This window comes from Syngnathus floridae, chromosome 10, assembly GCF_059516105.1.
Source record: "Syngnathus floridae isolate MCC-2025c chromosome 10, RoL_Sflo_1.0, whole genome shotgun sequence".
NCBI classification, from domain to species: Eukaryota; Metazoa; Chordata; class Actinopteri; order Syngnathiformes; family Syngnathidae; genus Syngnathus; species Syngnathus floridae.
Genome location: NC_142422.1, coordinates 2,864,488 through 2,879,835, shown reverse-complemented (window position 1 = coordinate 2,879,835; position 15,348 = coordinate 2,864,488). Strand labels below are relative to the sequence as shown.

Below are 15,348 nucleotides of genomic sequence, written 5' to 3'. Positions count from 1 at the left end.
GTGTGTGTCAGCGCAGAACAATAGAAGCGTTATAATAACCGCTGACACGTGCTGCGGGCGTCACTCCGGCGCCTGTCGGCTTTTTTTTTCTCTTTCTCCTTTTAAACATTACCGGACAGTTAATTAGGTACAAGCGAGATGATGGAAAAATATTGACGCAGTTTGGACTGATTGATAAACTGTATTGTTCTTGACCTTTACAATATTGCATCACCCCCTTCAAGATTAATATTTCAAATATGTTCAACTCAAAAACACAAATTACAAAGAAAATTAATTCCTTATTTTTATTTCTTCTCTCCCTCAGATGAATTTAACCCTTCTGTCCCCAAGCTGGAGAAGAGCGTGAGCGGTAGCAGCCCGTCCCGGGACCGCCTCCTGCTCACCGTCACCATGCTGCTGCTGGCCGCGCTCTTCGTCTCCTAGCAACGGCCGTCGCATCAGCGTCACCATGCCAACGAGCCTTCGGAGGGTGGACGGACGGACGGGCGGGCGGGACAGTGAAGATGCAGTTTGTGTATGTGTAACGTCCATGTGCGTGCGTGTGTGTGTGTGTTAAATCATACGCGCCACATAAAGCATTTATAAAAGTGGCAACATCAGACTGAAATTATTAAATAATTGTAAAAAAAGAAAAAAAAAGTCATTAAATCCACCCACGCTTTTGATTGGCTGGTTCACTTCCTGTTGCTTCGTTGTCATGGTTACACGGTACAAATTGAACTCAAGTGGATCTAATGGATGTTTCCTGGAACTTGATGGGAACATTGAGGAGCGATGGAGGACTGTTTTTTCTTTCCAGCAGAAGATGAACACAACTTGGGACTCCTGCTTTTTTTTTTTTTTTCATCATTTCCAATCACAGTCAAGCCGAGGGGGGGGGTCACTCGTAAAAGCATTTAAATGTCCGAGGTTAACAAAGCACACGCGTGCACAGTCACGGCTGAGCATCCCTGCATGTGAACACTCAGCAATATTGAAGAGAGATGAAGGAGTGTGTCCATCTTTCAATCTGTGAACGGAGCCAACCCGCCACACTCAACATCATTCAAAATTCAAAAATATTGAAAAAAAACAATGTGAAGATGGAGAGGTTGCGACCAGCCAAAAAGTCAACCACTACTACTTACCAAGGAGAGCGTTCCCATGGCAACTAGCACCTTATTTCACCATGGTTACCAATCCCCCCCCCGCCAGTCAATCATAATGGACAATATTTGGGCCGCCCTGACGGACTCCGATGAACCACCCTCACATTCAAACCACGTGAGGCGTTCAGGCGTGCGTGTAAATGTCAAACCCGGACCGCGAATGAACATTTAAACGTTTTGAAATGTAATGAAAGTGGGGGATTTTTTTTTTTCTACAAACTTGAAACTCAGTGTCCTTCAGTGTAGCTTTCATTTGATTGTTTTTTATTATTATATTATTATTATTATTACATTTCTGTGACGTGTCTTTGTTAATGGTGATGGAATACAATTGAGCCATATGTTAACTTGGGCTGCATTGCAGAACCTTGACGCATTACAGACAAGGTTGTAGAGCCTATATGTGTGAAAAACTTCTTTTTATTTTTATTATATTGTACAGTAGTCTGCTTTTAAAATAATGTGGCCTTTGCAATCATCTCTGAAACTATGTGTATATATATCTATATAGATATATAGATATATATGATTATATTAGTATACAATGCAACACATATGGACTCTATTGTGGGATGCAGCCCAGGTGTATATTTGGCTATGAGGGTGGGGAGGGGGGGGTCAATCATTCTTGCACTTAAGAATTAGAACACAAAAGAAAGTACGTGTGAGTGTGTGAAAGTGTACGTTGTCTGGCGACACAACAGAAGCATTTAGTAGTGTTGGAAACAACAGTTACAATCATGTTTACCTTCGGACCCGAATGACTTTAAATGTAAAGCGAAGAAACAAAACAAAGCATAACAGAGGTTCTAACCATGAGCGTGATAACGAAATAATACAAATCCTACTTTTAACAAGATGTGCTTCCTGTTTCTTTTATTTGTCTCAACAAACACATCAACACAATCTGGGGTTGTTTTTGAGGATGTGACAGAATGGATGGGTAATCCAATCCCAGAGGACAGCTGGAGGTGTTGCAGCGGAGCGTGTGCGTGCTATGTAGATAATATCGGATTGAATTTTTTTATTTATTTATTTTTTTACAAATCAAAGTTGACGCTCTCCTTTGCCAATAATGCTTTGACACGCTCCGACGGATAAGAGCTGCCGTCACCTGCTCGGCACGTGAGGGATTTTAAATGGAGGGCCGTGTTTGTGCAACAGGTTAAATGTCGGTAAGAGTTAACACAAGTGGCTCACTGTAGTGTGGCATAAAGTTGAACAAAAAACACACATATAAAATACACAACTTCCTGAACGCCTCATAAGAAAGCTCTAGATTCTAAAAAAAATGTATTTTTGTCAACCCAAATAAATGTATGAACGTCTCATATTGAATATATAGTATAGGCTACACAACAAACTAATGAATAACTAGTTTTCAAAACAGAGACTGATAAAAACTCTTCAAATATTTAAAAATGAAATATTGAAATCAAATATGTAAATATAAATTATTTTAAAAAATTAATGGTAATGAAAATTGTTAACAATATCTCTATTTTTTTTTTAAAGTGAAAACATTTTGAAATTTTGGAATTGAAATCGATGCACAATTTGTCTTTGTGGGCCACCTAAAATGATGCGGCGGGCCGTAGCTGGCCCCCGGGCCTCGACTTTGACACCAGTGCTCGAGAAGCTCAGTGAGGAAACTGGATCGGACCTTTCTACCCTCGTTCGAAATGTTTACAAGTGTCAAACAAGCGCAAAGTTGATCATTTAATCGTTAGGATTGCATCTGGCAAACATTCTTTGCTAAACAAGGTAAGAAATATTAGCTGTAATGTTTTATTTTGTTAATTGGAGGCCTGGTTACTGCTCCCGGCACTAGCTAGCTAAGCTAATGAAGCTAAGCTTTGTCGTTATCCACAAAGTTGCTTCTGTTTTTTGTCTGCCTCAAGATTTAATGTTGCCTTTTTGTGTGTTATTATGTATGCTCGTAAACAGAATCATGGTCATTTTTTATATCTATAACTTTAATAAGTTTCACTTAATGAGCTCAAATGGGCGACACTGACAGTTTAGCTTAGCCAAACATTACCCTCAAGGCTATAGTGGTTAGCATGGAAGGAGTCGGATGTAATTAGCGGTACATTTGGAAATGAAGACTTCCTCCCAATTGTTAAATTGCAGCCAAATAGCACATAGTAATCCGAATTAATTAAATTTCTCTATTGAAACACTGAGTAATCACTGGATCAAAGCAACACGCTAACTTCAGACCGCCAAGTGTGACGTCATGGAAAAAAGTTGCCATTCAATATTGCTGGCCTTTGTTTTTGATTTTATTTGATGTCATGGATCACATGTATTATTGATTGGAAATAAGAATACTGCTGATGTTATACAAGTTAGTTTTAATGATTTTCAATCAACCAATGATCCGACTGTCTAGCTCGAACTTTATATTTTGTACAAGTGAAGTAAATTTTGGATTATTTTCTACTAAGCACACACAAAAGCAAAGAAGTGGAACAGAAGACAAACAGGATGGATGACACATCTTCACAGGCGCTTTGACTAATGGAGCTTCGGAGAAAAATTCAGTGTCAGACAGAAGATGTGACTCATGGTTTGGACCTATTACCTTTATTTCAGGTAATGTTTTACACAAAAAAAGTAGTGCCTCAAGGAGAGACGCTGTAATAATGATGACTAATGGCTGACAAGTGTTATTTGTAAGAGGGAGGAAAAAAAGGCATTGAGGCGTTTGATTTAGTCAGGCGGGATAATGTTTAGCCTTCGAGATGCTTTTGCCTCTATTTTTCACTTTTATTTTCCTTTATGTTCATTTACAGTGATCATTTGACTCCTCGGCGTAAAGTGTCAAGCCAGAACATTTGCACCATCATGTGCGATTAAGCTGGTGAGTTATTTTTTTATTTCACTATCAAGGTGTGCAACCAAATATGATCCTGTATATTTTTTGTAATGTAAAATATTTGCAAATCTGCTATGGGTTTCAGTTTCTTTTCCGTCAATAAACTGCAATACCGCCCCCAGCCACAGAGCGTCGCTGTAAAGCGCTTCCTCTCAGTTAGGCTCCATTGTTATCTTTCATGAGCAAAATCTGTTCAAGTCACAATGGCCATTGTGTAACTCGAGTCATCGAGATTAAACGGCGGATTTACTTTATCGGGTTATGATATAACACTGTGAGTGCTGAGGTCATGAACGGAGAGAGATGCACTCACACACCGCGTTGACAACAACTATTACCACAGGATTTAATTCCCTATCATTGACAAGTCAAGGTCTTGCCTTGAAAGTCACCAAAAAAAAAAAAAATTGCTTTTAATCCATCTTCTATGGACTGCATTATTGCGTTGGCATCCACACATGGTCTGAATAGTGGTTATGAAAAGTCTACACACCCCTGTTTTCACATGCCGGTGCCAAGGCCCCAAGTTAAAAAGTTTTTTTTAATATGATAATAATTCATTGCAAATCAAAATTTTGGTTGCTTGAAGCGATACCAGGTGGAGCGGGGAGGTGCCCAGTTTGGCGGCCATGTTTGTTCCAACGACTACCTTGCGAATGAAAGACGTCACGTTCCATCTTGAATCATTTAGTCTTTTCTCCAAGTGGAGCCACCTTTCTGTTTCCAACACCTCCAAGGCGTTAATAGCATGAGGTGCTGCGTGTTTCAGTCGCACCATGTGACTGCTGATCAAGTCCCGGGCCTCGTGCATGCTCCGAGCGCTCGGTTGTGTCATCGCCGTTTAAAAATGGATCGCCAAGACAGAAGGTTAACAATCGCACTTGATCACGTTGCAACCTCGTGAAATGCTAACGGGATTTTTTTTTTTTCCTCCCCCCAGTCACGTTAGCGTCTATCTTGACACAAAACTTTGTTTTTTTCTGTTAACAAAAAAAAAATAGATAGAGCTGGAAGAGCTATGGCCCTGTCCCGACACGGCTTTGGCAATTTTCTTCTCCTAGTCTCCAGCAGATTCCACAACACAGTGGATGTTTTTCTCTTCTACTTGATCTCATCAAAGAGAGTCACCGAGCTGACTGTGACAAATGGCCCTGTCGCTGGATAACCTCCATTTCTCTTGCCGTCTTTGCTGTTTGGACATTTTGCTTTCCCCTCCTGACGGCTCCTCCCTACAGCTTATGGATGACTTCATTTTCAAGTTGTTGTTGTTGTCTCCTTCCCGCCTTCCTATTGGCTACTTTGACGCTGTCACTTGCCCTCAGATTGATGCTCGGCGAGTTAGTCACGGACTTTTTTTTTTTTTTTTTCTTGTCCGCTCTAAGTTTAGCCGCAATTCCGTATTTCTGAGACAGCATCTGGACTGCAGAAGCAGATGGGAGGGTTATATTTATTCTCCCTCTCACGCTCGACCAAAGCCGACTGCAACGCTGTATTTAAATAGAATATACAAATGAGAGGTTGACTTTTAAAACTTTAGGATAAGAGCAATTAAAAGTAAAACGGGTCCCGTAAAAGGTGGAGAATTGACTTTTTAATTGCTTGTATTCAAAGACTTTGTTCTCGGGAGTGCCCGCCCATCAAGTGTGAAATTAACCGGGTAAATGTTTTGCCATCTGTTATCGACTTCTGCCTTTTATTTGTATTTATTTCGTTCACTTCAGATGATCTGTGGGTTGGCTTATAAATATTCAACAAATTTGATCGCTAAAAAGAACATTTTGACTCCTTTTAAAATCATTTTCATCCGTTGAGTTTCTCCCGAACTGCTCGCCCACCACGCTTTTGCGAAGATGCTCTGACGCAAGCATGTGATTGGCCAATTCACGTCATGTGGGCGGCGTCACAATCCACACCTATTTCCATATGTTCATGAACCGGAAAACCATCGTTTAGCACGGAGACATTCTTCACACTGTAATCTTCTGCATGATTCCAATTTGCCCCGCCCCCTCCCAAACGTAAACAATTAAATGCACCCCACCCTGCCATATGTTTTTGTTTGCCTTACAGTAGCTGGTGCAAAGCGAGCGCAGGTGTTAAAGAGAGCAGACGGCTTATCGGATCGACTTAATGGCTTTAGATCTCATTTATTCCGAGTGGCGGTTTAAATGTCCTTCTTTGGTATCTAATCAGAAGCTTATGTGACTGCAGATTGCAAGAAAAACAGCTTCAGGCATGTCAGGCTTGTACAATTTGTCAAAACTGGTCATTGTGGGAGAGAAGAACGACTTGTGAAGAATGTGCAATCTCTCTGGTCGATTATCTTTTCTCTTGCAGACAGCTAGTACTCTTTAAAACCGTTTTGTGGTAGATAGTCTTTGGAAAAAATGCTGAAGTATTGTGCGAAAGCCGAATAATACGATTCCAGCGTGCGTTGACAATGTTCTTCGGTATGACATCCATGATGTCTCTTTGATAAGCGAGGTCAGCTTTGCACAACAATGATGGATAAATAATGGAGATGCTGAGGTTCCGAGTAGAAGTTGCCTGGGTCTGTATCAGAAGCAGAAGAGAGAAGGTGGTCAGAAGACAAAGCCTCTGAATGATCTTCTGTTTGGACATCTTGTTTGTCCACAAGTGTAGAACTACCAACAACATTCCCGTGAAGCTTCGAAAATCATGATCCTTAGATTACGTCGCAGGAATTGAGAGTAAATCCCGAGCTCAGGTGAAGATCTTACCTCGGGGTCTTGTTTGATAGCAGCCAGACTTCCATTTGCTCTTTGACTGAAGTTTCCATTACATGATAGACAAGAGTCTGAAATGAGTTTGTCTGGAATCACTCTTTGAAATTTGATATGGATCTGGATCATTGAGTGACTCGAGGCTAGTTGAGAAAACAACAAGGGCTCCAGTAGGAGGCCCTGAGGCACACCAAGGAGGGGAACTCTTGTCTCTGCTGGAGACAGGAAAGTCTGAGCTGCTTTGACTTCTTAGATAAGTGGCAAGAAAAGACTTTGTAGATGGACGCTAGGCAGTCACGTGATTTGATCCAACCGACAGATAACCCACACATGAAGCTTGCTAGCGACATGACGGGTGGCAATCACGCTCGTCTGATTCATCCCACCCGTGAACCCACACGACCTTCCACTCCGAAACGCTCGTGAGACATCTTCGTGGCAGCGAGGGACCAAATTTCCAAATTAATGCCAGGCGCCAACTGGTGCACACCAACACGTGGCTGCAAACGTGGTCATCACGTGTGGCATCTCCACCCTCCTGACCTCCATTCCATCACGGGAAAAATCTGAAAATCAACAGTTTCAAAATCAGGCCCACTTGTGATATTTCAATAATCGTTTTACACTTGGATCTAGGATCACACATTCGACACGGCCGCCGTTTGAGAACATTTCGATACTGACGGTCATCGTGAGACAATGTGTGAGTATTGTTTCTTAATTAATCGGCATCGGCACACTTGGCCGCCGAAGTCGTGCGATGTTCCGTCATTGGTGTCCAACGAGCAAAATAAAAGGCTTATACTGGTAATCCACACAATTTGCTCGGAGTAGTGGATAATAGCTCGACGTGGCATATGGTGATGCGTCGACATGTCCCGAGATTTCCTCCTAATCTCGCCGTACTAATTTTATGGCCCGATCACACGGACGTCATTTCCTTCTCCCCAAACTTGTAAAATCGTTTCCACTTTTAAGTCCTTAAAATGCCTGATGACTTCCGAGTAAACAGATGAACCGTCTGGCCGACACACACACACACACACACACACACACACACACACACACACACACACGGGCTGTGGGCACGTTGCAACTTGCTGCGTACTGCTTGAACCAAATCGAGGAATTAATGAGGGAAGAAATAACAGGCTGTCATGGCGGGATACTGTAGTGTGTGTGTGTGCGACTTGTTAAAATCTGGTCTGGCTGATTTTTGTCGTGACAATTAATAATAACAACACTGTCTGATTAAGGCAGAGCGCCGCGATTTTGATTCATGGTGGCCTCAATACATTTTATTGCGGAAAAGGGTTTTGATGGAAAGTTTTTGGGTAAATAAACGCTTGTGTTGCAATGTCTCTCCTGATAAGATTGTTTTGGCCTGTGGCCAGTTGAATTGATATATTGTTCATATGTCTGGGTTCGTTTGGACGCTTGTTTTTAGTGGCTTTGTTTGGTTGCTTCGTCAGCAAAAAAAAAAAAAAAAATCCCATGAATCATTTTGAACGGGAATTACATGTTAGGCATTAAATGTTGGTGCAAATCCCGATAATTGCTAATGTTGTCATTCTACGTGAACCAGGAAGTGGCTTTCTGACCAAAAAATGGACAGAAAAGTTTGGTGGTGAACCATGAGGAATTCTTTTTGACATTTGTGTCAAAAAATCCTCGCCACAGAATGAAAAAAAGACATTCCTATCATTTTATGCTATCTTTCTTGATGCAGGAATGCTATTATGCTATCATGCTAATATACCAAGTCAACCCAAAACAGTTAAAGCTTATGCGTAAGTTCTTTTCTGTACTTTTTGGACACCTGGACTGCTATTCAAATTGACTCAAGCCCACACACACCTTTAACTGCACCTGCAGCAATTTGCAAGCTAGACAAAAAAAAAAAAAAAACTTTATGCCATGCTGTCATCATTGTGTCTGCATTTATACTCGTTGGCACATGCATGCACGGGAAGCAACCACCCACCCTGGAACATCAGGGTCACCATCCCGACAGTATTGTAGCCTAAGCCTGTAAAATGAGTGTCTGCTGCTATGGCCCCCAGCTCACAAATAACCGCTCTCATTTAGTCAAGACATGCGCTAAACCTCCACTCATCTTCTTATCTCATGTAATTACAAATCAACATTGCTTTGGCTGCCAACACGGCTCCTCCCCGCACTGCCTAAAAGTTACCTCCAAATCATTGAGAGGGAGGAAAAAAAATGGTGGATTATGCTGAGCTGTTTCATTATTGGCCTTCACATCTGTACCCTTTGTGCGCTCGGAAATTGCTCGAGGCTAAATATAGCCTGAATGGATTTGTTTTTCATTACTTATACAGATGTACTTATTTTGACTGAATGTAAAATAAAAGCAAACAAAACAAGTAATGGTGGACAGATTTCAGACATTTGTCTTTTGAGTACGAGCTGACAAAAGCCTTTTGATAAAAGCTTTTTTTTTTGGCGCTAAAAAACTTCCTTACAGGTGAAAACAAAAACCTGTTCAGGGTTAGGTGGAGTGACTGACATGTCAACACGTTCATAAAAAGTGAGTCAGATGTTATGAAAGGCACTCGAGAAGTGGAAGAATACTTGAAAAGTTCCAATTTTTTTTTTTTTTAGCAGTTAAAAAGCATTTATGAGCCAAAGCGTTTCAAATCAAGTGTCAAACATGGAGGAGAACGTGTCGTGATATGGAACGTCCTCTCTGGTGTTAATTAAATGATGTGACTGCTGACAGATGTAACAAGATGGATCAGGAGGCGGAAAGGACTATTCGAGCTGCTCGCATTCAAATTAACGCTACGAAAGTGACATTTGAGCAAGGACCCTAAACGTTCTGTGAAAGCAATTTCACTTTCTGAAGGCAATTAAATCGGATTTTATTCAATGGCCCAGTGATGTTAACCCAGTCGAGCTTGACTTACTGAAAAAAGAAGGCAGCAAGAAACTTTACAATTAGCTGATGTCCAAGGACTCCAGACAAGTAATAAAATAATGGTAATATTTACAACTGTGCCGCTTTATTAATTTAGTTTTGGTTTTGAGCTATTGGACATGGAAGTTCTGGATGTAAAATGTTCAATATTTTATCATTTAGTTGCTAATTAATCATAAGTTGTTGTCCTTTGTTAGCATTTCACGTGGTGTTCCTCAAGGTTCAATCTTAGGGCCCATTCACATTCAACATACTTCCTCTCAAATGTCTAAGAAAATTTGGAGGCATCTCATACCATCTCCCTGCAGATGACCTTCAGCTTTTTTTTTTTTCTTTTAACTTCGACTTAAGTACACAAACTCAATTGTAGCAACCGAAAGAACAACTATGCCACGTTCATCATCTGGAGCTTCTGAGAATCAATATATATCATAACATAAGAACATCAATCTTGATTATCAAATGCATTCACGTCAGTAGATTGCTGTAGATGTGTTTTGCTAGTCCAGCTCGGCTTGCTTCACCGACCAATCAGATGAGGGGAAAATCCTCCCATCGAGGACCAGCACTCTGTCCCTGTCGGGATGAATTTGAAATCTGATTTAGTTAAAGAGAGCAGCCTCATTCCTAATGTCATTTAAAATATACCAGCCAGAACATCTGATTCCGAAGACCTCGATAAACACTGAGAAGCTTTCGATCTCCTCAAATAGTAGTTGCGCAATAACGAGATCCGCCATTAAGTTCCATTAGCTTCCCGACCGACTTTCTCACCAATCTGGCCTGACCTCTGACCTTCACATGCCATGAATACCAGCTGCTTCCATATCTCCAACGAGATGCGCGGACGGGTTACAGGCCATTGTGCGAGCCAGACATTGTTTTGCTAGCGATAAATCTCTGCTGGTATAACCTCTACGTGCACATTGTGCTCCAAAATATTTCATAATAAAGATCAAGCCAGCGTTGAGCTCGTTGTCGTGATGCAAAAAATAGAACTGAACTGCATCTGTACGTCTATAGCATGCCATCTGTTTGAGCTTCCCCATGACTGTACGCTAACTCGCGTTGCTCAAATTGGAATTTGTTTTGCGGAACGCTAACAAATGCGCCGACTTAATGCTCTTGTTGTCTTTGAGGAAGGGAGGGGGGAAAAAAAACGGATCAGAACCAACCGTGTCTTTTTGTTTGTAATTGTTGGCACAAGAGAACTTCTGCATCGCATGCAGGTGGTAAACTGTGTGAAGCAAAAAAAAAAAAAAAAAAAGCAGATGTAATGTTTTTCAACCCCCGACAGCTACCAGCTGTGAGTTTGCTGCATCGACCACTGCGCTGCCAGTAAAAAAATAATTCTCGTTTTGACTGCTAAAACGACCTTAACAAGCAAACGCGAGCACGCTCCGACGTATCGTCCACACGATGTTCATCAAGACGTACACCGAAACTCCGATTTATTTATCTTCCACCTCCCTTAAACGTAAAATGAGCACTTAGCTTAGGTACACAAGATAAATGTGTCCTCTCGTAAGAACGTGCAATCACGGCCCAAGATTTACCGTTTGTGGCTTCCGTGTCGACAGCAGTCGTATATTCGCGTTTCAAGGAATATGGATTGCCATGACGATGATATATATATATATATATATATATATATATATATATATATATATATATATATATATATATATATATATATATATATATATATATATATAATGAAACCTCCGAGGTCAAACGCAATCGGTTCCGAGACACTGCTTGTTGTTTCGCCAGACTAAATAATAATAATAATAATAATACTGTAACCAAACAGGTTATTTATTTATTCATTTATTCATTTATTTAATTTATTTCCCCCCAAATATTTTTATATATTTATTTCTATTTATTTATTTATTCATTTATTCATTTATTTAATTTATTTCCCCCCAAATATTTTAATATATTTATTTCTATTTATTTATTTTTATTTGATTTTACAGAATTTTTGGCGAAGCTTAAAATCTCACAAAGCAAGTTTGACTTTGGGGGGGGCAACCGTGAATTACACTCCTTATTAATAACACATTTTGCTTTGATAGTCTTATAGTGTCTTTAATTAAAATCGGTATTAAGCTGAACTAGTGTTACACACACACAGACCTGGATACAGCGACAAAGACACACACACACATATAAATGAATCCCCTCATTAACACGCATCCTGCAGGCTGCCCTTGATTCGTTTTGGCATCAACGGCATGTTAACACGCGCGTATATCGCGAAGCTATTCATTCTAGTTTGCCGCCTATAAATACGCCCGCTGCCCTCCATATGCGCCACGTCCAGAAATAACCGCAAAGTAATAGAGAAGAGATTATAAAGCAAGATGGATGGCCGGACAAATGCATAATAAAGACAGAGAGGGAGTTAAAAGGTGGGATTACAGCTACAGCGCGATGTCACCGGGGCAGGCCTGGAGGTCAAGCGTGATGAATGGAGGGAGAGAGGGAGGGATGGATGGAGGAAAGTAGTAATCTGGGAACATCTGGAGTGTGGTGGCATGGAATAGCACACAAACACAGTAGCGCTTCTACTTTGGTCTGCATGGAGGTGATAAATTAGGTTAGCCAAAGAAGCTACGCGCTACAACTGCTCTCTTCTTTCCGAATGGAAACAATCCAGCTTGTCAGCATCGACGGGAAATAACCGAATATAAATAATAATCATTATTTAATACTTAATAGATTTTTTTCCCAGGTATCTGGACTTGAATATTTAATTTAATTTTTTTTATTTTAATTTAGTGCCCTAAAAACAGGTGTAATATTAGAAATATTTACATATTTTATAGTTCAAGCCTTAAAATGGCCCCCCTCGCATATTGTAATTTCATTAAAAGATATTTAAACACTTTTAAAACAATTTGTGTTTCAACATAAAATAATTTAATATAAATTTTTTTTAGTATCAAGTCCTACTAAATAACTGGGCGGTTTCCATTATTGCTTTCTTGAGAAGTTAGCAAGTTGACAGGTTGACAGGTTCTTTCTTCCGTTCACCATTATGATTACGGTAATCGTTTCGTAAACAAGACTCAGTCTCTGCAATTCGAGCTCACATTTGAAAACAGAAAACAAGCTTAACAAGCAAGCAAACCTGATTTGTAACTTCAAATTGAATAGGGTAAAGTGTTCTTGACACGTGTTGTTGTGTCAGACAAAGTGAGTCATGCTAAGTGTAGCACGTGGTGGAAATGTTTACTGCACATAGCGTTTAAATCTGTGGATCGATCAAACCCCGTCATCGGCGATATATTCCAGACTTCAACTGATCATCTTCATCTACTTGCATATGCTTAGTAAGCTATTTCAGAAGTTGCATGGGGGGGTAATGCCCTCTCGGCCCCCCCTCTAGCTCCGCCAATGCATTGTTGCTATCTACATTTGCTTTGACCAGAACAAGTGGCCACTTAATCACACACACACATAGTCCACACACATTCCCAAACACACACTAGTCTAATTGTTTCCCTTTGGAAACAAACACAATTGTGTTTGCCTGCGCAAAACGGTCGTGACAGACAAAGAGACGCCGAGCTACGAAGACTCGGCAACGGGTCAAACGGAGATAGCGTGATTGATGGCAGCCCGAAATGATAGAGGATGGCGGGGACAACAACACGCTTTGGCTTTCATCGCCTCCGACCTCGACGCGAGAGAGACTGGCCGCCTTGGTTTCTACATCTCGACTCGCACGATACAATTATACCGTATAATCCAACTTCCAAAAGACCACGTGACGTCTTCTCTGCAATCACCGCTCGACGCGGCCGTAACTCATTCTTTTATTGAGAGAAGACTTATCATTAGAAGAAAAAAAAATAAGCAGCTTCCTGCTGAGTGTCTTTTGCGTCCAGAATCAACTGGACTGTCTCCTGAAACCAAATGAAAAGCTCCAATAAAAGAAAAGCCAGCTAGCACGCGGTAGGCTGCAATTAGCACGCATTAAGGAGTGTTAGCTCAGGCAACGATACTACACCCATGTCACAAAGGTTTCGGGTTTCAGCGGCCGGGAAGAACGCTGACCGCAGCATGCCGTCACATACGGCAGCACGCTTACGCGTGACTCAGACAATGGACCCGAGAGCAGGTTGAGAGGTAAACAAGTGTCGAGTTTCCTCATGCGTGTACAGTAAAGTGTAGTGTTGTGACCAGAAATGGATTACACACATAAATGATGTCATCTTGTCGAACGAGTGATAAGGCCGTGGACTATTGTCAATGTTGTAAACACAGAAGAAGGAAAAATACGGACGCATCGGTGCGGCCCGTACAAAATGGCCGCTTTTATTAGTGCCCAATTTGTAATATTTTGCCTGACAACTTTATTTAGAAATGGATTGCACATAAATGATGTCATCTTGTTGAAAGAGTGATAAGGTCGTGGAGGGAAACTATTTTCACTGTTGCAAACAAAGAAATTAAAATTAAAATACGGACGCATCAGTGCGGCCCTCGCAAAATCGCCGCCTTTATTAGGGCCCAATTTGTGATATTTGGCCTGATAACTTTATTTACAAATGGATTACACACGTAAATGATGTCATCTTGTCGAAAGAGTGATAAGGCCGTGGAGGGAAACTATTTTCAATGTTGTAAACACAAGAAAAAACAATATGGACGCATCAGTGCGGCTCTTACAAAATGGCCGCTTTTATTAGTGCCCAATTTGTAATTTTGGCCTGACTTTATTTCATATCAACTTGCTAACTTCTACGATTTTCGAATTCCACTTCATGAATAATGTCGTAGCAGATTTCCTGCACAGCATCAGACGAAGCCATATTGACGCACAGATGGGTTTTTTTTCTTCATCAGCATTTGATTATAACTAAAATATGTAGATTGCAACTTTTTCAACCTCTTCCTATCTCCGCCAAATATGATCCGCGGGGGCGTTTTGGTCAATACACCGTCGAAGTTCGACACGACCCAGACGTCTCCTGTGTGAGTAACACTTGCCGCCGGTTATTCTTAATACCCTCAAATCGATGCACGCATAAACCTGCATGTGTTTATCATCACGCTGTGCTGACACTGCGGGCGATCCAGCCACACGCTAACACTCGTGTTATTTCATACTTTAATAGCCTCTCGCAGAAACTAAGACACTTTGGGTTGTGAACAACACTACGAATTCTGCCCTTTAGTAACTCCGCTGAACTTTACCCCTCCACTTGTCCGACAATAAAAGTTGTACTGAGTTACGATAAGGAGGACAATGATGCATACACCTCTTTTTTTTATTTTTTTATATCCTTAACCTGTTGACTTATGCGTGAGATACACACCCGAGCTCGCACGTACTATTTTTCTTCTTTTTTTTTCTCGCACGTCTCGACCTCTCTCACGACATGCACGTACGCTTCCACGTGGAACTGCGGCCATTTATTACACAAGTGATTGTTATTGCGCATAATATCGTCCGTCGCGGTAATGAATTCACACAAGCGAGACCCAAGGGAGGAAAAACAGAAATACCTCCTGTGATTGCAGTAAATGCGTCTGTAGTTGCCATGGTAACCCAGACTCACATCTCCCTCCCTTCGGAAGTCAGCCATGTTTGATTTGTTGTTGTTTTTTGTTTTG

General features: G+C 41.0%; 2 protein-coding genes across 8 annotated transcripts in view; both read left to right on the top strand.

The window, feature by feature from the left end:
• Positions 1–2,010, top strand: part of efna3b (ephrin-A3b) — a 55,141-nt gene extending 53,131 nt beyond the window's left edge. For all 4 annotated transcript variants that reach the window (XM_088387286.1, XM_088387285.1, XM_088387289.1 and 1 more), the window contains one exon: positions 308–2,010. In XM_088387286.1, coding sequence (XP_088243412.1) covers positions 308–426 — 119 coding nt within the window. In that variant the 3' untranslated portion in view covers positions 427–2,010. The remainder of the gene's footprint in view (positions 1–307) is intronic.
• Positions 2,011–2,750: 740 nt separating this feature from the next.
• efna1b (ephrin-A1b) overlaps positions 2,751–15,348 on the top strand; it is a 31,218-nt gene continuing 18,620 nt past the window's right edge. For 3 of the 4 annotated variants that reach the window (XM_088387337.1, XM_088387334.1, XM_088387333.1), the window contains exons 1-3: positions 2,751–2,915; positions 3,602–3,749; positions 3,950–4,017. The gene's annotated coding sequence lies outside the window, so the exon portion shown is untranslated. The remainder of the gene's footprint in view (positions 2,916–3,601; positions 3,750–3,949; positions 4,018–15,348) is intronic. The other variant, XM_088387336.1, reaches the window with a different exon arrangement.